Below are 21,429 nucleotides of genomic sequence, written 5' to 3' on the forward strand. Positions count from 1 at the left end.
TCTTTCTCAAATCTATAGAGAAATGTTAAAGGAATATTCAGTCCTATTAATTTGCACAAGGGGCTACAAGAGTGGGTTCCCACCCTCCCAAGAAATCATTTGTCAGTTTATGACGCCTGGAACATTATGATTCAGTGATTTCAAAGCGGCTTCAAATCTAGATATGGGGATTCCCGGACTGACAAGTTACATCAACTCACTTGGAACGCTTTGGACAGAGATCAATCTTAAAAATACAAAACTTGTCATCGATGGATCTTGTCTGTGCCATTATCTTTACGCTAGCAATGGCTTAGACTGCCGATGTGGTGGTCAGTACCAAGAATATTACGATGTTGTAGTTTCGTTTTTCGATGCTCTGATTTCGAACGGTGTGGAAACCTATGTTGTATTCGATGGAGCACATGATCCAAGTGACAAGAAGTTGGAGACACTTAAAGCACGAGCCAAGGAGCGGGTTAAAACATCAAATGCTTTGTCGAAATCCGCCGATGATCGTCTGTTTTTACTTCCGCTTTTGGCGAGGCACGTGTTTGTGGATGCACTTAGGAATCGTGGTGTGAAGTTCGTTTTCAGTGATAGGTAGGAGTGATTTATTTATTACAATGCTCATCGACAACGCTATGAAGAAAAGTAGCGCCTATAGGCTCTTTTATGGAATCCGCCATGAAGGCTCTAGAAACAACGAAATAACTGGATCTTGGAAAGAACAATACAATAGGTCATTCTTAGGAAGAAACTACAGTTACAGTGTTGGAGAAACTTTATGGCGCTGTATGATTTTTAAAGCCACATGATGTGTTCAGTATGGTGCAATTCTTTACCGAGGCTTCTTTTCAAATCAATAATATGTTAGAAGGAACAGTAGAAGAGGCTTAGTGGAGGGTCCCCTATACTTTTTACGCAAAATGTGATTGGGCGATTTTTTTTCTCGTGAATCGTGATTTTATCTTTTCTTTATTCGTGATCGTAATTGAAGATGATAAGATCTTCCCATGTCCATGTGAACTAATTTTTATTTAAACGTGACTCCTGAATGAAGAGCTGAATTAAAAGTGATTCGTGAACGAATTTTATTTTGTGCGGTGAATTCCCGGCTTTTTAATTGTTTTGAAATTGTGGGTATTGTTCTCGAACTGCAGTGGTTAGGTTTTGACCAGGGTTTTGACAGAAAATGGACCTCATACGGATTGATAATTCGGGAAGTTGGTTTTTTATTTTTATATGGAACGTGGTCGTCTCAAATTTCGCGTGGACGTGAAATAATATTGAATTTTATTCGTGAAGCGTGAAAAGGCCAGCCATTTTTACGGGACTGAGTTTTACAAAAGGGTGTAGGGACCCTCCTAGTGGATATGACCTCTTCAGCTTTTCGCTTGCCCTGAAAGATATACATTTAACCTCATTTCCTTTTTTTCTCAACAGCGAAGCCGACACAGAAATTGCCTCGTTGGCTTATGCTTGGAATTGCCCAGTTCTTAGCAATGACAGTGACTTCTTCATCTTTGACATCAAAGCTGGGTATATTCCGATTACTTTCTTTAATTGGAATTCCAGTTGTTTGACAGTAAGGATTTTCTATCGGCGAAAGCTGGCGTCGCATTTTCGAATTCGTGCTGAATTAATTCCCTTGTTAGCTTCGTTGGCGGGAAATGACTACGTGAGTTGTGATTTGTTATCTGCATTTAATCGCGCATTGAATCATATTCAGAATTCAAGCCATTTTAGTAAAAGAGGAGCTCGATTTGAAAGCATTGCGCACATGCTCTCCAAACTTCCTGACTCAAGCGAAGAAGAGGCTTTGGAAAGAGCTCTGAAACTGGTGAAGCCAGCTGAAAATGGAGAACATCTCAGACAGGCTGTTGAACTTTCTCTCCAGGAATATACTCTCAGGAAATCAAATCTTCTGGGTTATTTCCAGGATAACTTAGTCTCTAGCTCCCTTAGAACGCAGAGTAATGGCGAGATCAATGAGTGGGTTCTGCGCCGGTTTCGAAATGGAAAGTTCTCCACAAAATGTATCAGTAGCTTGACATCGGGAAAACTGTTCCTGGGAATCCCCGTCGAAAATTGCAGAGAGATATCGGCGAACTGCTGCTCTCTGTGGCTAAGGCGGTTCATGTATGGAATTTTGAACGATGCGGAAGCAAAAGGAGAAAAAGGAAATATAGAGGTGATTCGGGAATGGGACAGGCAAGGCTTAGGTGTCAAACAGTCAATTGTAGAACCCTTCCAAGAGGGCGTGGTCCCTTCTCTTAGCCTTATTCCGTTCCTCGATCTGGGAGAACGTGTAAACTTTTTGTTGTTCGCACTTGATTCGGACACCACAGACGTCAAGTCCTTAGGTAAAGAGTTTATTTTAATTGCTGCATCACTTCGTTATCTCATCAGAAACGCCCAACCACCCTTGGAGATTAACCACCTTACCGCTTTACTATGTTGTTTTGTAAACTTGGAAGAAGGCCAGTTCTGCAATGATAAAGAAAGAACTGCAAGCCCTAAACAATCCTCGTTACCGTTTGACATACGAGCGGCGCAAAGCTTTGCTCAGTGGCAGTGTGTTCTGAAAGATGCAATTCATCTGAACTTTACTTTGCTTGAGCCAGTACCTGTACCATGTCTTCAGAAGACGTTCAATGGAAAAATGGCACAAAAACTGCTTGAAAGGTTGCAACAAGGTAAGACAATCCAATCCGTTAGAAAATTAGAATAATATGGGGATATTCGTGTAGAGTGCCTGAGTCCCCCTTTTTTTAAGTCAGAACTAATGGTGAAACAATTAACAAATGGTAAACACCACAGCGTACACTATTGAGTTATGGATGCACGCGGGAGGTTGCTAAGCACGAAAGAAGCGTAAGAGTCGCTCGAGGCGATAGCCGAGAGCGACTCTAGCTTCTTGAGTGCTTAGCAAACCTCCCAAGTGCATCTATAACTCAATAGTGTACGCTGTGGTGTTTACCATTTGTTTTATAACATAACATTGATACATTGTAGCTAAAGAGTTCCCGTTTATTTAACAAATCTTACGCGACCAGAAAAAACAAGCGCGCGCGGAAAAATAGTCTTTGCATTTGCTCACGTCAGCAGCGTACACCCATGGGCAAATGGGGAACGCTAAATTGACCAATCAGAGCGCGCGCTTTACTTTGGTTATGTTAGAAACTTAATTGATGTGGGAGTTGACTCAGAAGGTGAGACCGATGTAAGTGTTCACGTGTCGGGAGAGGGGGACGAATTGGTTCTCAAATTACTTACTACAGCACTAATTAATGACTGTTGTCGACTGTGGCACATACGAGAATAGCAATTAATGTCCTTTATCAATTTTTTTTCTAACTCCCGGGAGTTCTTGAAGGGACTTGAGGAAACTGTTGAACGTGTCTTCTTTTTCTAGGTCAACGACCGGAGCAGTTTCTTCCAAGTTTCAGGTTGTTTCGCTTGTTTCACAAGCTTTATCTTGTGGTAACCAGTGGCCTTTCAGAAAAGATGGTGGGTGAAAAGAAACACAAAGACATGAAAAGAGTTAAAAAGCCTGATAGACAAAATGCTGCGTCAAAAGAGGCATCGTCTGACGACGAAATGCTCGGAAATCGTTTTGCAGCTCTGTGCAACGTTGGAGCTCAACAATGAGAAGAGGGAGATCCAAACGTGAAAGGGAACAATGTAAACGGTTTCGAGGGAACGTATTGCTAGGCAACGCTAGTATTCTGCTGACCTTAAGCTTACTATTAGTTGATGCGACTACTTGTTAGAATCGCAAAGATTTGCAAACAATCGCTTCTCCCTTTTTATGAACAATTACTCATGCTGTCTTTTACTTTTAAAGTTGTATACAAGGTAACCATTTGTTGATGTCATTGTTTATTAATGTTCAGGAAGAAAATAATATTAGAATCACGCTTTAATTTAATAAACCTTTAATTTTTACATTCTAATTGGAAATTTAAAATCCAATCCTTCAAAATATTTTATAGACACAGTTTAATTTTAAAAATCCATCGTAGAAAACTCCATGCGTTCCAATTACTCATATCCCTGCGAATTAAAATCAAGAAATCGCACACTAAGAAAATAAAGGTTTAATCAGTCTTATTACGATAAAAATAGAATGAAACAGTAATCACGTATATTTCTGCTTGTAAAAGTCAAGGTCTCGTGTCTTTTCATAACTGATTGATAAAAAGCTACGCCACCTTCACGAAACTACACCAACCACGCCAAACTCATCAAAGTACATCAGCTACGACTATTACTACCCCAAAGTGCACTGACTGTACTTAACTCCATCAAACTACACCTAACTATACCCATAACAGCAAGAGCACCAAACTACATCAACCACACTACACCAAGTTACACCAAACCACTCCACACCTCACCGTACTACATCAACCCCCCTGAACGGCACCAAGTTATGGTAGATTACACCAGACTGTTAGGGTAGCCTCTCAGAACTTAACATATGTTAGTACGAATGAATTGATTGTCACACAGCTCTATTTAGTTGGACTCTTGAGGGTGGCTTTGTGCAGTGGGACAAATTAGAGATTTCAGCTGTTACTCAGTTTTATCATCATAATTGTGTCTCTAATTGATAACTGCCAGCAAGGGTTTGATAAATAAAATGTGGTCTTAAGACCAAGTCACATTTCTAAGTCATGTTTTCCTACCCACCTGAGTTACTATCCATTCCCTTATTCTTATAGCCTGTACTAAGACTTTTATCTTCATTTTCCTGTCGCTGAAAGAAAATAACATAAAAGAAGAAAGGAAAGGAAAACAAAAATTAAAATCTATATCAACTTTTCTTTTTCTTTGGTTGCATGCTTTTAAATTGATCTTTTTAAAGCATTGAGGCGTATATTAATACACCTGATAAGTTGCACTTACAGAATAAATGAGTATTTAGTAAGAGGGACTTACCTAGAACTCTGGTTAACCTGTTTTTTAAAACAAATAGATGAACATGCATGAGTGAGCGGACTTTGTAACCTTCCACATATACCTCTTATATGGAGAACATCCGCTTTTTGAGCTGAGGTGCACTTCAATATTTTATTCTTAATGCATAGGTTAAACATGAGCCTAAATAATTACATTCTTGGAACCCTTAAAGTATAAAGGGATGAATGTCGAAATTCTGCATAATTGATTGATTTTCACAACTAAGGCATTGAAGGAGAATATGGCTTACCTGCACGTTTGACAGGATTTCTGGAGAAAAAACACGATGTTATTTCTCATAATTTTGTCTTCTCTTTTCCCTCTGAATACTCCGCTTACAAACACTACTATTCAGTTGACTATCAAATTTAACCTTAAATAGTTTAGGACATTCGTAAGGCTCTTCACCAATCTACACCAACCATACCAACAACGGCAAGAATGACAAGCTACATCAACCACACTACACTACACCAACCACACCAAATACATTAACTACACCTGACTTCACTGTATTAAAAAACTTTACTGATCTACACTAATGACATCAAATTATACCGAACTAGACCAAACTGTACCAACCTCAGTAGACCACAATGCAACTTCAGTAGACCACAGTACACTGAAATGCCCCAACTTACACCAACTACGTAGAAATAAACTGAACGACGCCAAACTAAACCGAATGTAGTCCTCACTTAGGTTGTCAAGAACATAGTCTATACCCATGATGCTAATGATGGATCTACAACTGAAATGTTTCCTTTCTGCGCCTTTCTTCCAAACAAAAAGGCGTTTTTGATGATTAGTGATCCCTAAAACAAAATTTGGTACATCAAGAAACGATTCTCATCTCGCAAGTGGATTATTACCACCCCTCCCTCCCCCCCCCCATTGTCAAGAACGTAGTCTATAGCTGTGACGCTAATGATGGATCTATAACTGGGATGTTTCCTTGCTGTGCCTTTCTTCCAATGAAGAAAGGAGTTTTTGATGATTAGTGATCTCTAAAACAAAATTTGGTACATCAAGAAACGATTCTCACCTCGCATGTGGATTATTACCACTCCTCCCCATGTGTTGCAAAGGTGGGGAGGCGCCCTGAAGAAAGGTTACAAGGAAACATTGGTGACACCTTGATGCTGTGGTACTTATCAATAAGCTAAGTTGCCCCCACCTAATACATTTTGTGCTATTGTCTAACTCAAATACTCTTCCCATTTTGAAGATTTTTAAACAAATGTTCTTTTTTTCCCAGTAGATCAAAGCTCTACTCACCAAATATGACGCATAGTAAGCTTTCGCTAACATGTATCATGCGTATACTGTATAACAAAACATAGTTAGATCCAATGTACCTAATTCTCTTCTCAGTACCAAATCATGACAAGTAAGAGTACAAAATTAGAAATTAGACACACTTTTCAGGGAATTCACAAATTGAATATTACATAGAAGCTGACAATTGTGAGTATTTACCCTTTATTTCATCATATTCGCTGGGCCTGTGGAAAATACTTATTATACAAAAATTACATGGGTGAATATCATAGCTATTGCTGTCATTCAAAAGATTTGATTTTTTTTTCCAAGAGCGTTTTTTAAAGAAACATTAATGAATGATTTATTTTCACATTGCATTCTGCAATCTAGTTTATCCGTGCATGCCTAAGGGGTGGTGGTATCTTGACGCTTACCAATGAATGCTGAGATGCCATTAGATCTGTAGCCAATAACCAAAAGAAAAAAAATCATTATTTGTGCAAGAGGGCACTTGTTGTTTAAATTATTTGAGTATGATTTTAGGTTTGTAAACCGAGGTCATAAAGGCAAGTTCCCTCTCTACATTAAATGTCAATCTGCTTTCACCGAATATATTTATGAAAAGGCGTTATTCAGATAAGTAATCAGTGACATGCAACACAGCTAGTGACACGATACAATGTTTAGGAGCATTTAACCCCAGGAAACTTAGTGTAGCTCTGTCAATATGAGCTTTATGAGTAGCCCACAAACCAAGTCATGAAACGAACTTGAAAGGCACAACCAATGGATATTTGTCAAGAGTTATCTTATTAGACAACTATATGATCGTGACTGTCAAGATGCATTGTAAATACATTTTTGCAATGTTCATAGTAACATCTCTTGATCGTAACGCTGCCTGAAAAAATTTTTGAACCAAAACGGAAGTGAAAATTAACCTTATTTGCACTTTCCTCCTAGATTATGTTCCAGGAGGGTGCATACGCGGTTTCAACTAAGTACCAATCGTTGAAATCGCTGGCAAAATTAGTCTCAAATTTATGAGGTTCCTGTAAACTTGTGAACGTTATGTATGACCTTTCGATCTGAATAACAGTAACTGCAATAGTACTTGAAAATTGATAATCAATATTGGTCTCACCTCATGGATTGTGATTTTACTCTCCGTGCAGCTCAATCTACGGCGAGGTCACTTCGAAGGACGAAAAGTCTCATGGAAACAAGTCTCTTGCGAGCAGCTCATGGAATAATAAAATGAAGAGCCACGTGAACATTTCAAAGTGAAGTACCGCCCTGTCCACGTTGCATTATGGGATACTTGGAGGATTTCATTAGCGAGGGACTCTAAGTTTGTGATTCAGTTTCACTAGTTGTCTTATTTCGAAGGATGGGCGTTCGCGGACTAACAAATTTTCTTGACACGTCAGCTCCACACCTTGGGAGACAGATCGTGCTGCAAAACACCAGGCTAGTCATAGATGGAAACAACCTGTATTACTACCTCTATGAAAAAGTGGGCCAGTTCGAGCGCCGGCGTGGAGGGGAGTACAAAGAGTTTTACGACAAAGTTGTGTCGTTTTTTGGCGCTTTGAAAGGCAAAGGCGTTGAGTCCTTTGTCGTCATAGATGGCGCATTTGACGAAACTGATAAAAAGTTGGAAACAAAGAAGACAAGAGCTAGAGATGGCATCAAACTTTCAAAGGAGATTTGGGATGGAAAAGAGGACTCCTTACCTCGAGCTCCGCTTATGACAAAATCTGTATTCATACAAGCCCTGAGAGATCACCACATAAACTTTGCTGTTTCTGACTGGTAAGATGTACTCAGATAAATAAATCAGCATGCATTTCACAGGGCTGATACAAAAATTTGATTGCGTTCAGAAGTTAGCGTTTAGAAATGCTGAAAAGATTGGACAAGTAAAGACGCGAGGGTGTCTTTGTGGTTCGTGTCTTGTTCTTGCTTTCAATTTCAGTCGAATGATGGCTTATATAAGTTGTAGTTTGTCGTCAGATGCTAATGCATACATGCTTCTTCTGGGAGAGGCCAGGATTTCTAGCCGGAGTTTATTATAACAACCTGAAGACGGTTATAGTTTATCAAAGTTGATCAAACTGAAAAGAAAAAGGGTAAAAGTTATTCCTAAACGCGTTTATCCCATGAACACTAAGAACGAAAATATGCAGGGGTCTAAACTAACATGAAGTGAAGCCTGACGATCCAATAAATTGTTTGGCTTTTGAAGCCTCAGGATAAAAATCATTTAAATTCAGACAGTTAAAGTTAAAATTGCTATTGCGATGGCTTCTTCCATGCGTAACACATCGAAGTTCATGTAGTAAATAGATGAAAGCAAAACCTAACAAATCGAGGAAGCTGCGAGAAAAACTTATGAAACCTTTCTACTGCTTCAGAGTCAAAGTGTTTGAATTAGTGTTGAGTCACAGCTCAGTTTGCAAAGACCACTCGGAGCGGCTAAGAACTGATTTGTTTGGGATCTAACCACATGAGTCGACAACCATAGATGATTGTGCTCGTCGACACAGCGGCCTGACCGCGTTACCAAAGTTCGCTCGCAAACATCATAAGTCTCACGTAAAAGCAACCTGCAAAATGATACCGAAGATTAGCAGTGCAAGGTTTTTCAAGCGTATGGAGGCCCCTTATACAGGAATCGAATAGCGGCGATTGTAATAAGTCATATTTAGTTTTTGCCTTACCCGCGCGATGCTAGGTTAGTTTGCATATTATGGTATATACCATGTGCTCTAGTTTGTTGTTGGCGTTTCGCTTTTTTTTTTGACACGTTTCCATCTAGTTTACTAACCAAACTCGTACGAGTCAGATTATGCATATTGAAACTCATTAGGAAGATTTAACAGAACAAGTCGAACATTTATTCTACAAATAGCATCCCCGAACCATGGCTATAGATCGAAAACTCAAATAGACTCACAATGCAGACTAAATTTGATTTGAATAAATATCGATGCTTTAACCATGTAGCCAGCCCGGAGCAAACTTATTTGATATCAAACATTTGATCGTATATTCACACCCGTGCTAACCTACATGCATGCTTATGTTCGGACCACATATACTAACCGAAGTAAACCTGTTCATTGTTGATACTTTACTCACATTTAAAACCTAGCAAACGAGTTCAATGTTGATACTATTTTACACATATTCACTATTCTAGCAAAGGAGTCCAATAACAATAATTTGGAAGCATTTGTAAACCACTGCAAACTTGTTCAAAGTTACCTGTTTGAATGCATAAGCAAACTTGTGTGCAGTCCAAAGTTTATATTTTTTTGTCATCTCTCAAAAACATTGGAAAAATAATTGCTTAATTGTGCTCAACATTCAGCACGTACAAGTAAATTTAATGCAAATGTGGCATCTAACAGCGTTGCTGCAGGGGGCAAATGTAGTGCAAAGATGGCCTTTGTTGCTAAGCAAAACTGAGCACATTTAGGCAAAAGTAAACTTTCTCTTACATTTGCTACTCAGGCAAATCCCTTTTTTCGTATAAGAACGTTTTGCGCACAGTAAGATGTACTTATAGACTGAGTGGGTTGCAGGTATTGACGCATTTCCGGTATAAAAAGAGGTCATGCGTTATGAGAGGATGATAGCTTTAAGCATGGTTTAGCATTGTTTTTACAGGCAGTCTTTCATACCGGAAGTCGGTATGGCTTTGATTGTGCACTGAGAAGATGGCCCTGGCTTGTTGATTCTAAACACCCTTGTTTGGGTGCCAATCTTAAGTAATTCCACACGAAGTAAAGGCAGTACATTGTTTGTCGACATCTCCATAGTGAAACGAATGGACTATTGTCTGGCGTTGGGGTTTCCAAGAAAGAGTTGACCGAGGATTCGTAGAAATCGGTTGTTTGCGTAGCATTAAAGTATTGTGTATGAAAGGGCTAAGGGGTTCAGATATTCCCTACAAGTAGAACACATAAAGACTTTACACTGACATCCTGGAGATGCTGCAAATTTTTCTTCATTGTTCCTCAACATCGAAAATTTATCATCCCAAGGATTATTAATAATTCCTAACAAACGAATCACGATGATGCATATGCAACATATAGGTAAGGTGCAGGTACCTTAAGCGACAACGAGGGGTTTAGCACCTAGAAAATGGCATTTCAGTGAAAGTGGCTCTCATTGAATGTGTTTCGTGGTGTTTCCCATAGAGTCAGTGAAAAGTGAGAGCCGACCTTATAAGAAAAAATTTCATCATCGAATAAGAGAAAAATAGATTATGAATTAAATTTTATGGTAGTTTCATGTTCATATGATTCTAATTTTATCTGGACATCATACAAGTGAGGGACGATAAGCGGGAGCTGATGAGAGAGATTAAAATAAAGTAGACCATCTGTTCTCTGAAACAACTTGATTTTCTTTTTTTCAGTGAAGCGGATAACGACATCGCCGCTTTGGCCAGCAAATGGAAGTGTCCTGTTTTATCCGACGACGCCGATTTCTTAATCACGGCAAAGTTTGGGTGGATCCGACTTTCCACTCTCTTGCCTAGCGAAATTCCCAATTCTAAAAAAGCTCGCGTTTTTAAACCCAGGGAATTAGCAGAGCACTTAGATATCTGCGAAGCATTGCTTCCTCTGTTTGCTTCCTTGACAGAAAATGATTACCTACGCGAGGAAGTGCTAACACCTTTCGAGAAAGAGTTGGAGCGCAAAATTCAGCTTTCTGATGGAGAAAAGCTAAAACATCCAAAATTTTGGCGTCTTGCGAAGCGCCTCAAGTTTTCATCACCTGATGTCACGGTAGAACACGCTCTGAGCTCGTTAAAACTGGGTGAAATCAGCAAGGACCTGGAGCAGGATGTCCAGTATTCCCTTCAAGAATACACGGTCAAGGAATCCAATTTATTGACTTACTCCCCAGACGGAGTGGTCCGTAGCAGGCTTAAAACCCAAAATGATCTTGAACTTGACCAAGAGGTATTGCGTATGTTTCGGAATGGAAAGTTATCTTCCGATTGTATGAGCGGCTTGACGGCGGGAAAGGTTTTTCTTGGATGCCAGGTTGAGGACCAAGAGAAACCATCCCCTAATCAGTGCTCGTTGTCGTTGAGACAGCAGGTGTATTTCATTTTAAGCGACGAAGGAAGAAATGTGGAAAATATAGAAGAATGGGATAGAAAGGGGTCTGACTACGAAAAACAAGATATCACACCTCAGGCGGGCCCCAATTATTACAAAACACAGGATACTAAATTAAAATTTTTAGAAGCTCTTGATTCTAAGACAGACGATATGGAGACATTGCCAGAGGAGTTAATCTGCTTTGCAGCGTCACTCCGTTATCTCTCCCAAAAGGCGGAGCCGCAACCGGAATCATTGCATCTGATCGCTCTAATTTGCTGCTTTATCAAACCAGAGACAGAACGTCTCAGAAGTTCTCCGCTCCCACGCTTTGATAAGAGAGCGGCGCAAAGCTTCTGTCAGTGGCAGTGTGTTCTGAGAGATGCAATACAACTTAACGTTGTTTTGCATGAGCCTGTAAAGACACCGCGTATCCACGAGACTTTTAATGGACCACTGGCACACAAGTTCCTTGAAAAGTTGAAAGAAGGTAAGTCACTTTATAAGTATTATTCATATGAATAAGTTCTCTCGGTCTTCCCAAAAATTACTTATCTGAGTATCTTTTTTCAGGAAGCCTGCTGTTTTAGGATGTCCCAAAGAATGACTGGAACACTGAACGTTTATTGCTAACTATGACATGTACTGGCACTACATTGAATATTGACTGTAATTTTCGAGCAAAAAATGGAAGGACGCGTCAAATTTTTTTGTTTTTCTTTCTCCTACTTATTCAGGCATCAAGCTGAGGGATCTTATTCCTAGTGAGCAGTTCGAGCGCTCAAAAAAACTTTATCACGCAGTAACCGGTTGCTCATTAGAAGAGGCTCACCCCTCAGTCCGCCCAAATGCCGCGTCTAAGAAAGTGCCACCTGCCAGAAGTCTGGTCACGACAAATCCTTTTGATGTTTTAGGCCAGGACGAGGACGAGAACGTGGACGAGGACGAGGACGTGGACGAGGACGTGGACGAGGACTAGAAATAAGCCAAGAACAATGGAAGTTATACTAAAGTTTGAGTCTATAAGAGACCTTTCCAATCTATGTAATGTATAATAGGTGACCAATGCGTATTTCTTTTAGAGTTTTATGAGAACCCTTGTTTTAAGTGTATATTGTAACTAAATATTTACTGTAGTAAATGTAATATTGTAATTAAGGTATATTCCTAATTAGAGTTTTCGCTTAGAGGAGATATCACCTTAAATTTCTTACTGCGCACGATTATCTCAATAATTTTCAATTGTCACCTATACATCTGTTTAATATCATTGTTCATGTGATCAGAGAGATGTACGCGCTCTGATCGGTCGAGGATTGCGTCATTCCTCGCTTCGTTAAAACAACTCGTGCGAGGTGATCATGGCAGGGGCGCTAAATTTCAAAATGGCTGCCTTGCGTTTCTCAATGTTGCCGAGGAAGTGATTAACGCAATGGAAGAAAATTCAATTCCGAAGAGCACAACAGATGCTTTTATGTTTGGATGACACTTTTAAAAAGAAAGATATGAAGTTTTTGCCGATTGAATTAAATAAACATGTTAAATTCTAGTGTAGACTAACCAAGTAGTCAAAACAATTGTAACAGACTGGTTTCAACATCAATATAATTCGAAATTACCTGAGCAATTGTCCTAAAACAATTATTCCCTCGAGAATATTCAACAATATTCATGTCGCCTTCAGCGAATAATTTTTGAGGTAAATTGGGTAATCAGGTCACATATTTTGCTTGTACAAGTCCCTGAGCCGATTGTGTATTTGAGATCTCGATCTCAAAGATGGTTTTCGAAGGCCATTGTTTAAATTCGCGTGGAAACTATGAATGAGTGGCAACTTAAGTCAGTAAAATTTCACTTTCAGCGTTAAATTCATACTGAGTGTTAAGCTATATCCCTTTTTTGTTGATAATGGAAGCAGCATAACCGCTAACTTGGACATTTCCTTTGGAAAACCGAAGTTAGATGAAGTAGTGGATACGAAGTGAAGGGCAACATCCAAATGATCGTAGGCAGCTTTCTTTTTCGTAGTTCCTTTAGTTGTTTTCTGAAATATCTCTCTTGTTGGCATCAGTGGATCATTTTAGAAACTGAGAAACACGATGAAACATCCAAGAAAGTTATGTTGGGCTGCCGTCTTCTATATCGCTAAAATTAAAGTTAAAGCTCGAAGGTGAATCATAGTACTCCCAAACCTTCGGTTGGAATAATTTCCTTGAAGCAATCCACAGCACGGGACCAAAAGGTATGAAACAGACTAAGCCGCCAACACCTGCTAGGTTCATGCTGCGAGTAAAGTTTAATTTTGTCCATTACGGTGACAGGTGCTCCTCTGACTGGCTGAACAGGTCATAATATATTCATCGAGTAGTGTTTTTCCTGTGAATTTGCATAACAAGTGCAGGGAAAACATAATTGAAAAGGCGAATTTGCATGTTTTCGGAAAGTGTCCAGTTCTTTAAGTTTAAGATTTACTTAAAAGACAAAACAAAGGCACGTCGATAAAAAGCCTCAATCTTCACTTGTCAATCCACCAGTGTTTAAACAATTATAGACGAGTGGATTAATTTTTTTGTCCCTCTAGCATTGGAGATGTTAGGTCATTACACAGTTCGTTTCTATAAATTATGTTTTAATTTTGGGAGTTAAACTCGAGTTACTTCAGCCTTCATTTGTCATTTCTTCCCTGTAAATGTCCTGACTGTAATATAAACAGTGGAAAACTAGTGAACACCAATGCGTTTCGTTTGAGAGAATAATAAAAAGACACGTGAACATTTCAAAGTGAAGTACCGCCCTGTCCACGGTGCATTATGGGATACCTGGAGGATTTCATTAGCGAGGGACGCTAAGTTCGTGTTTCAGTTTCACTAGTTGTCTTATTTCGAAGAATGGGCGTTCGCGGACTTACAACTTTTCTTGACACGTCAGCTCCACACCTTGGGGAAGAGATCAAGCTGCAAGAGACCTGGCTTGTCATAGATGGAAACAACCTGCGTTACTACCTCTATGAAAAAGTGGGCCAGTTCGACTGCCTGCGTGGAGGGGAGTACAAAGAGTTTTACCACGAAGTTGTGTCGTTTTTTGACGATTTGAAAGACAAAGGTGTTAAGTCCTTTGTCGTCATAGATGGCGCATTCGACAGAACTAACAAAAAGTTGAAGACAAAGATGAAAAGAGCTAGAGACGGCATCAAACGTTCAAAGAAGATTTGGGATGGAAAAAAGCGCTTCTTACTTCCGCTTATGACAGAGTCTGTATTCATACAAGCCCTGAGAGACCTGAGAGACCTGAGAGATCACGACATAAACTTCGCTGTTTCTGACTGGTAAGATGTAATCAGATAAATAAATCAGCATGCATTTCATAGGGCTTATACAAAAATTTGATTACTTTCCGAAGTTAGCGTTTAGAAATGCTGAAAAGATTGGACAAAAGACGCGAGGGTGTCTTTGTGGTTCGTGTCTTGTTCTTGCTTTCAAACTCAGCCGAATTGAAGGCTTATATAAGTTTTAGTTTGTCGTCAGATGCTAATGCATACATGCTTCTTCTGGGAGAGGGCAGGATTTCCAGCCGGAGTTTATTATAACAACCTGAAGACGGTTATAGTTCATCAAAGTTGATCAAAGTGAAAAGAAAAAGGGTAAAAAATTATTCCTAAAGGCTTTTATCCCATGAACACTAACAACGAAAATATGCGGGGCCCTAAACTGAGATGAAGTGAGGCCTGACGATCGAATAAACTGTTTGGCTTTCGAGCCTCAAGATAAAAATCATTTAAACTCAGACAGTTAACGTCAAAATTGCTATTGCGATGGCGTCTTCCATGCGTAACTCATCGAAGTTCACTTAGTAAATACATGAAAGCAAAACCTAACAAATCGAGGAAGCTGCAAGAAAAACCTATGAAACCTTTCTACTGCTTTAGAGTCAAAGTGTTTGAATTAGTGTTGAGTCACGGCTCAGTTTTCAAAGACTACTCGGAGTGGCTAAGAAGAACTGATTTGTTTGGGATCTAATTACACGACACGACAATCCATAGATGCTAGATGATGAGTGCGCTCGTCGACAGAGCGGCTTGACCACGTTACCAAAGTTCGCTCGCAAACATCGTAAGTCTCACGTAAAAACAACCTGCAAAATGATACCGAAGATTAGCTGCGCAAGATTTTTCAAGCGTATGGAGGCCCCCTATGCAATAATCGAATGCGAAACTAGGCTAGTTTGCATATTATGGTATATACCATGTGCTCTAGTTTGTTGTTGGCGTTTCGCTTTATTTTGGAACACGTTTCCATCTAGTTTACTGACCAAAATCGTAGGAGTCAGATTCTACAGATTGAAACTCATTTAACAGATTTAACAGAACAAGTCGAACATTTATTCTACATGCAAATAGCATCCCCGAAGCATGGCTATAGATCGAAGACTCACTGAATAGATTCACAAAACAGACTAAATTTGATTTAAATAAATATCGATGCTTTAATCATATAGCCAGCCCGAAGCAAACTTATTTGATATAAAATATTTGATCATATTTTCAAACCCATGCTAACGTACATGCATGCTTATTTATTTGTTTATTGCGAATATTTAGACAGGGTGGCCCAGTTCAGCAAATAGCTGGTTTAAATGGGGCCCTGCTTATGTTCGGACCACACACACTAACCGAAGTAAACCTGTTCATTGTTGATACTTTACACACATTTAAAACCTAGCAAACGAGTTCAATGTTGATACTTTACACATATTTACTCTTCTAGCAAAGGGATCCGATAACAATAATTTGGAAGCATTTGTAAACCACTGCAAACTTGTTTATAGTTAACTTGAATGCATAAGCAGACTTGTGTGCTGTCCAAAGTTTATATTTTTTTGAACCTCTCAAAAACATTGGAAAAATAACTGCTTAACTGTGCTCAACATTCAGCACACGTACAAGTAAATTTAATGCAAATGTGGCATCTAACAGCTTAGCTGCAGGGAGCAAATATAGTGCAAAGATGGTCTTTGCTGCTGAGCAAAACTAAGCAAATTTAGGCAAAAGTAAAATTTCTCTTACATTTACCACTCAGGCAAATCCCTTTTTTTGTACAGTGTAAGAACATTTTGCGCACAGTTAGATGTACTTATAGACTAAGTGGGTTGCAGGTATTGACGCATTTCCGGTATAAAAAGAGGTCATGCATTATAAGAGGATGATAGCTTCAAGCTTGGTTTAGCATTGTTTTACAAGCAGTCTTTCATACGGCTTATATAAGTTGTAGTTTGTCGTCAGATGCTAATGCATACATGCTTCTTCTGGGAGAGGCCAGGATTTCTAGCCGGAGTTTATTATAACAACCTGAAGACGGTTATAGTTTATCAAAGTTGATCAAACTGAAAAGAAAAAGGGTAAAAGTTATTCCTAAACGCGTTTATCCCATGAACACTAAGAACGAAAATATGCAGGGGTCTAAACTAAGATGAAGTGAAGCCTGACGATCCAATAAATTGTTTGGCTTTTGAAGCCTCAGGATAAAAATCATTTAAATTCAGACAGTTAAAGTTAAAATTTCTATTGCGATGGCTTCTTCCATGCGTAACACATCGAAGTTCATGTAGTAAATAGATGAAAGCAAAACCTAACAAATCGAGGAAGCTGCGAGAAAAACTTATGAAACCTTTCTACTGCTTCAGAGTCAAAGTGTTTGAATTAGTGTTGAGTCACAGCTCAGTTTGCAAAGACCACTCGGAGCGGCTAAGAACTGATTTTTTTGGGATCTAACCACATGAGTCGACAACCATAGATGATTGTGCTCGTCGACACAGCGGCCTGACCGCGTTACCAAAGTTCGCTCGCAAACATCATAAGTCTCACGTAAAAGCAACCTGCAAAATGATACCGAAGATTAGCAGTGCAAGGTTTTTCAAGCGTATGGAGGCCCCTTATACAGGAATCGAATAGCGTCGATTGTAATAAGTCATATTTAGTTTTTGCCTTACCCGCGCGATGCTAGGTTAGTTTGCATATTATGGTATATACCATGTGCTCTAGTTTGTTGTTGGCGTTTCGCTTTTTTTTTTTGACACCTTTCCATCTAGTTTACTAACCAAACTCGTACGAGTCAGATTATGCAGATTGAAACTCATTAGGAAGATTTAACAGAACAAGTCGAACATTTATTCTACAAATAGCATCCCTGAACCATGGCTATAGATCGAAAACTCAAATAGACTCACAATGCAGACTAAATTTGATTTGAATAAATATCGATGCTTTAACCATATAGCCAGCCCGGAGCAAACTTATTTGATATCAAACATTTGATCGTATATTCACACCCGTGCTAACCTACATGCATGCTTATGTTCGGACCACATATACTAACCGAAGTAAACCTGTTCATTGTTGATACTTTACTCACATTTAAAACCTAGCAAACGAGTTCAATGTTGATACTATTTTACACATATTTACTATTCTAGCAAAGGGGTCCAATAACAATAATTTGGAAGCATTTGTAAACCACTGCAAACTTGTTCAAAGTTACCTGTTTGAATGCATAAGCAAACTTGTGTGCGGTCCAAAGTTTATATTTTTTTGTCATCTCTCAAAAACATTGGAAAAATAATTGCTTAACTGTGCTCAACATTCAGCACGTACAAGTAAATTTAATGCAAATGTGGCATCTAACAGCGTTGCTGCAGGGGGAAAATATAGTGCAAAGATGGCCTTTGTTGCTAAGCAAAACTGAGCACATTTAGGCAAAAGTAAACTTTCTCTTACATTTGCTACTCAGGCAAATCCCTTTTTTCGTATAAGAACGTTTTGCGCACAGTAAGATGTACTTATAGACTGAGTGGGTTGCAGGTATTGACGCATTTCCGGTATAAAAAGAGGTCATGCGTTATGAGAGGATGATAGCTTTAAGCATGGTTTAGCATTGTTTTTACAGGCAGTCTTTCATACCGGAAGTCGGTATGGCTTTGACTGTGCACTGAGAAGATGGCCCTGGCTTGTTGATTCTAAACACCTTTGTTTGGGTGCCAATCTTAAGTAATTCCACACGAAGTAAAGGCAGTACATTGTTTGTCGACATCTCCATAGTGAAACGAATGGACTATTGTCTGGCGTTGGGGTTTCCAAGAAAGAGTTGACCGAGGATTCGTAGAAATCGGTTGTTTGCGTAGCATTAAAGTATTGTGTATGAAAGGGCTAAGGGGTTCAGATATTCCCTACAAGTAGAACACATAAAGACTTTACACTGACATCCTGGAGATGCTGCAAATTTTTCTTCATTGTTCCTCAACATCGAAAATTTATCATCCCAAGGATTATTAATAATTCCTAACAAACGAATCACGATGATGCATATGCAACATATAGGTAAGGTGCAGGTACCTTAAGCGACAACGAGGGGTTTAGCACCTAGAAAATGGCATTTCAATGAAAGTGGCTCTCATTGAATGTGTTTCGTGGTGTTTCCCATAGAGTCAGTGAAAAGTGAGAGCCGACCTTATAAGAAAAAATTTCATCATCGAATAAGAGAAAAATAGATTATGAATTAAATTTTATGGTAGTTTCATGTTCATATGATTCTAATTTTATCTGGACATCATACAAGTGAGGGACGATAAGCGGGAGCTGATGAGAGAGATTAAAATAAAGTAGACCATCTGTTCTCTGAAACAACTTGATTTTCTTTTTTTCAGTGAAGCGGATAACGACATCGCCGCTTTGGCCAGCAAATGGAAGTGTCCTGTTTTATCCGACGACGCCGATTTCTTAATCACGGCAAAGTTTGGGTGGATCCGACTTTCCACTCTCTCGCCTAGCGAAATTCCCAATTTTAAAAAAGCTCGCGTTTTTAAACCCCGGGAATTAGCAGAGCACTTAGATATCTGCGAAGCATTGCTTCCTCTGTTTGCTTCCTTGACAGAAAATGATTACCTACGCGAGGAAGTGTTAACACCTTTCGAAGAAAAGTTGGAGGGCAAAATTCAGCTTTCTGATAAAGAAGAGCTAAAACATCCAAAATTTTGGCGTCTTGCGAAGCACCTCAAGTCTTTATCACCTGATGTCACGGTAGAACACGCTTTGAGCTCGTTAAAACTGGGTAAAATCAGCAAGGACCTGGAGCAGGATGTCCAGTATTCCCTTCAAGAATACACGGTCAAGGAATCCAATTTATTGACTGACTCCCCAGACGGAGTGGTCCGTAGCAGGCTTAAAACCCAAAATGATCTTGAACTTGACCAAAAGGTGTTGCGTATGTTTCGGAATGGAAAGTTATCTTCCGATTGTATGAGCGGCTTGACGGCGGGAAAGGTTTTTCTTGGATGCCAGGTTGAGGACCAAGAGAAACCATCCCCTAATCAGTGCTCGTTGTCGCTGAGAAAGCAGGTGTATTTCATTTTAAGCAAAGAAGGAAGAAATGTGGAAAATATAGAAGAATGGGATAGAAAGGGGTCTGACTACGAAAAACAAGATATCACACCTCAGGCGGGCCCCAATTATTACAAAACACAGGATACTAAATTAAAATTTTTAGAAGCTCTTGATTCTAAGACAAAAGAAATGGAGTTATTGCCAGAGGAGTTAATCTGCTTTGCAGCGTCACTCCGTTATCTCTCCCGAAACGCGCAGCCGAAACCGGAATCATTGCATCTCATCGCTCTAATTTGCTGCTTTATCAAACCAGAGACAGAACGTCTCAGAAGTTCTCCGCTCCCACGCTTTGATAAGAGAGCGGCGCAAAGCTTCTGTCAGTGGCAGTGTGTTCTGAGAGATGCAATACAACTTAACGTTGTTTTGGATGAGCCTGTAGAGACACCGCGTATCCATGAGACTTTTAATGGAGCACTGGCACACAAGTTCCTTAAAAAGTTGAAAGACGGTAAGTCACTTTATAAGTATTATTCATATGAATAAGTTCTCTCGGTCTTCCCAAAAATTACTTATCTGAGTATCTTTTTTCAGGAAGCCTGCTGTTTTAGGATGTCCCAAAGAATGACTGGAACACTGAACGTTTATTGCTAACTATGACATGTACTGGCACTACATTGAATATTTACTGTAATTTTCGAGCAAAAAATGGAAGGACACGTCAAATTTTTTTGTTTTTCTTTCTCCTACTTATTCAGGCCTCAAACTGAAAGGTCGTATTCCTAGTAAGCTGTTCAAGTGCTCAAAAAAACTTTATCACGCAGTAACCGGTTGCTCATTAGAAGAGGCTCACCCCTCAGTCCGCCCAAATGCCGCGTCTAAGAAAGTGCCATTTGCCAGAAGTCTGGTCACGAGAAATCGTTTTGATGTTTTAGGCCAGGACGAGAACGTGGACGAGGACGAGAACGTGGACGAGGACGAGAACGTGGACGAGGACAAGAACGTGGACGAGGACGAGAACGTGGACGAAGACGTGGACGAGGACTAGAAATAAGCCAAGAACAATGGAAGTTATACTAAAGTTTGAGTCTAAACAAGACCTTTCCAATCTATGTAATGTATAATAAGTGACCAATGCGTATTTCTTTTAGAGTTTTATGAGAACCCTTGTAATATTGTAATTAAGGTATATTCCTAATTAGAATTTTCGCTTAGAGGAGATATCACCTCAAATTTTTTTACTGTACACGATTATCTCAATAATTTTCAATTGTCACCTATGCATCTGTTTAATATCATTGTTCATGTGATTAGAGAGATGTATGCCCTCTGATCGGTCGAGGATTGCGTCATGCCTCGCTTCGTTCAAACAACTCGTGCGAGGTTATCATGGCAGGGGCGCTAAATTTCAAAATGGCTGCCTTGCGTTTCTCAATGTTACCAAGGAAGTGATTAACGCGATGGAAGAAAATTCAATTCCGAAGAGCACAACAGATGCTTTTATGTTTAGATGACACTTTTAAAAAGAAAGATATGAAGTTTTTGCCGATTGAATTAAATAAACATGTTAAATTCTAGTGTAGACTAACCGAGTAATCAAAACAATTGTAACAGACTGGTTTCAACATCAATATAATTCGAAATTACCTGAGCAATTGTCCTAAAACAATTATTCCCTCGAGAATATTCAACAATATTCATGTCGCCTTCAGCGAATAATTTTTG

General features: G+C 39.4%; 3 protein-coding genes and 3 long non-coding RNA genes across 7 annotated transcripts; 3 read left to right on the forward strand and 3 right to left on the reverse strand.

Annotated features, from left to right (window-relative positions):
• Positions 1 to 115: 115 nt before the first annotated feature.
• Positions 116 to 4,123, forward strand: LOC111341289 (single-strand DNA endonuclease ASTE1). Its single transcript, XM_088735287.1, has 3 exons — positions 116 to 582; positions 1,426 to 2,678; positions 3,398 to 4,123. Exons 1-3 carry the CDS (start codon positions 164 to 166, stop codon positions 3,631 to 3,633), a joined length of 1,908 nt encoding a protein of 635 aa, XP_088591413.1. The 5' UTR covers positions 116 to 163; the 3' UTR covers positions 3,634 to 4,123.
• LOC148722506 (uncharacterized) lies at positions 3,904 to 7,494 on the reverse strand. Its single transcript, XR_015992265.1, has 8 exons — positions 7,355 to 7,494; positions 6,645 to 6,670; positions 6,226 to 6,272; positions 5,993 to 6,048; positions 5,198 to 5,217; positions 4,927 to 4,943; positions 4,678 to 4,744; positions 3,904 to 4,038 (listed from the first exon to the last, which is right to left on the reverse strand). It is a non-coding gene; the product is annotated as an uncharacterized LOC148722506 (long non-coding RNA).
• Positions 7,495 to 7,597: 103 nt separating this feature from the next.
• Positions 7,598 to 12,959, forward strand: LOC148722507 (single-strand DNA endonuclease ASTE1-like). 2 transcript variants are annotated; one of them, XM_088735290.1, is made up of 3 exons: positions 7,598 to 8,025; positions 10,643 to 11,826; positions 12,074 to 12,959. In XM_088735290.1, exons 1-3 carry the CDS (start codon positions 7,601 to 7,603, stop codon positions 12,313 to 12,315), a joined length of 1,851 nt encoding a protein of 616 aa, XP_088591416.1. In that variant the 5' UTR covers positions 7,598 to 7,600; the 3' UTR covers positions 12,316 to 12,959. The 2 variants fall into 2 exon arrangements, with proteins under 2 accessions (XP_088591416.1, XP_088591417.1); XM_088735291.1 differs by having other exon boundaries at positions 12,251 to 12,959.
• Positions 8,294 to 9,635, reverse strand: LOC148722508 (uncharacterized). Its single transcript, XR_015992269.1, has 2 exons — positions 9,481 to 9,635; positions 8,294 to 8,819 (listed from the first exon to the last, which is right to left on the reverse strand). It is a non-coding gene; the product is annotated as an uncharacterized LOC148722508 (long non-coding RNA).
• Positions 11,914 to 13,645, reverse strand: LOC148722509 (uncharacterized). Its single transcript, XR_015992266.1, has 2 exons — positions 12,956 to 13,645; positions 11,914 to 12,311 (listed from the first exon to the last, which is right to left on the reverse strand). It is a non-coding gene; the product is annotated as an uncharacterized LOC148722509 (long non-coding RNA).
• Positions 13,646 to 14,043: 398 nt separating this feature from the next.
• LOC148722510 (single-strand DNA endonuclease ASTE1-like) lies at positions 14,044 to 21,355 on the forward strand. The gene is made up of 3 exons (XM_088735286.1): positions 14,044 to 14,661; positions 19,032 to 20,215; positions 20,463 to 21,355. Exons 1-3 carry the CDS (start codon positions 14,225 to 14,227, stop codon positions 20,750 to 20,752), a joined length of 1,911 nt encoding a protein of 636 aa, XP_088591412.1. The 5' UTR covers positions 14,044 to 14,224; the 3' UTR covers positions 20,753 to 21,355.
• The last annotated feature ends 74 nt before the right edge of the window (positions 21,356 to 21,429 follow it).

This window comes from Stylophora pistillata, chromosome 10 (genome assembly GCF_964205215.1).
Source record: "Stylophora pistillata chromosome 10, jaStyPist1.2, whole genome shotgun sequence".
Taxonomy (NCBI): domain Eukaryota; kingdom Metazoa; phylum Cnidaria; class Anthozoa; order Scleractinia; family Pocilloporidae; genus Stylophora; species Stylophora pistillata.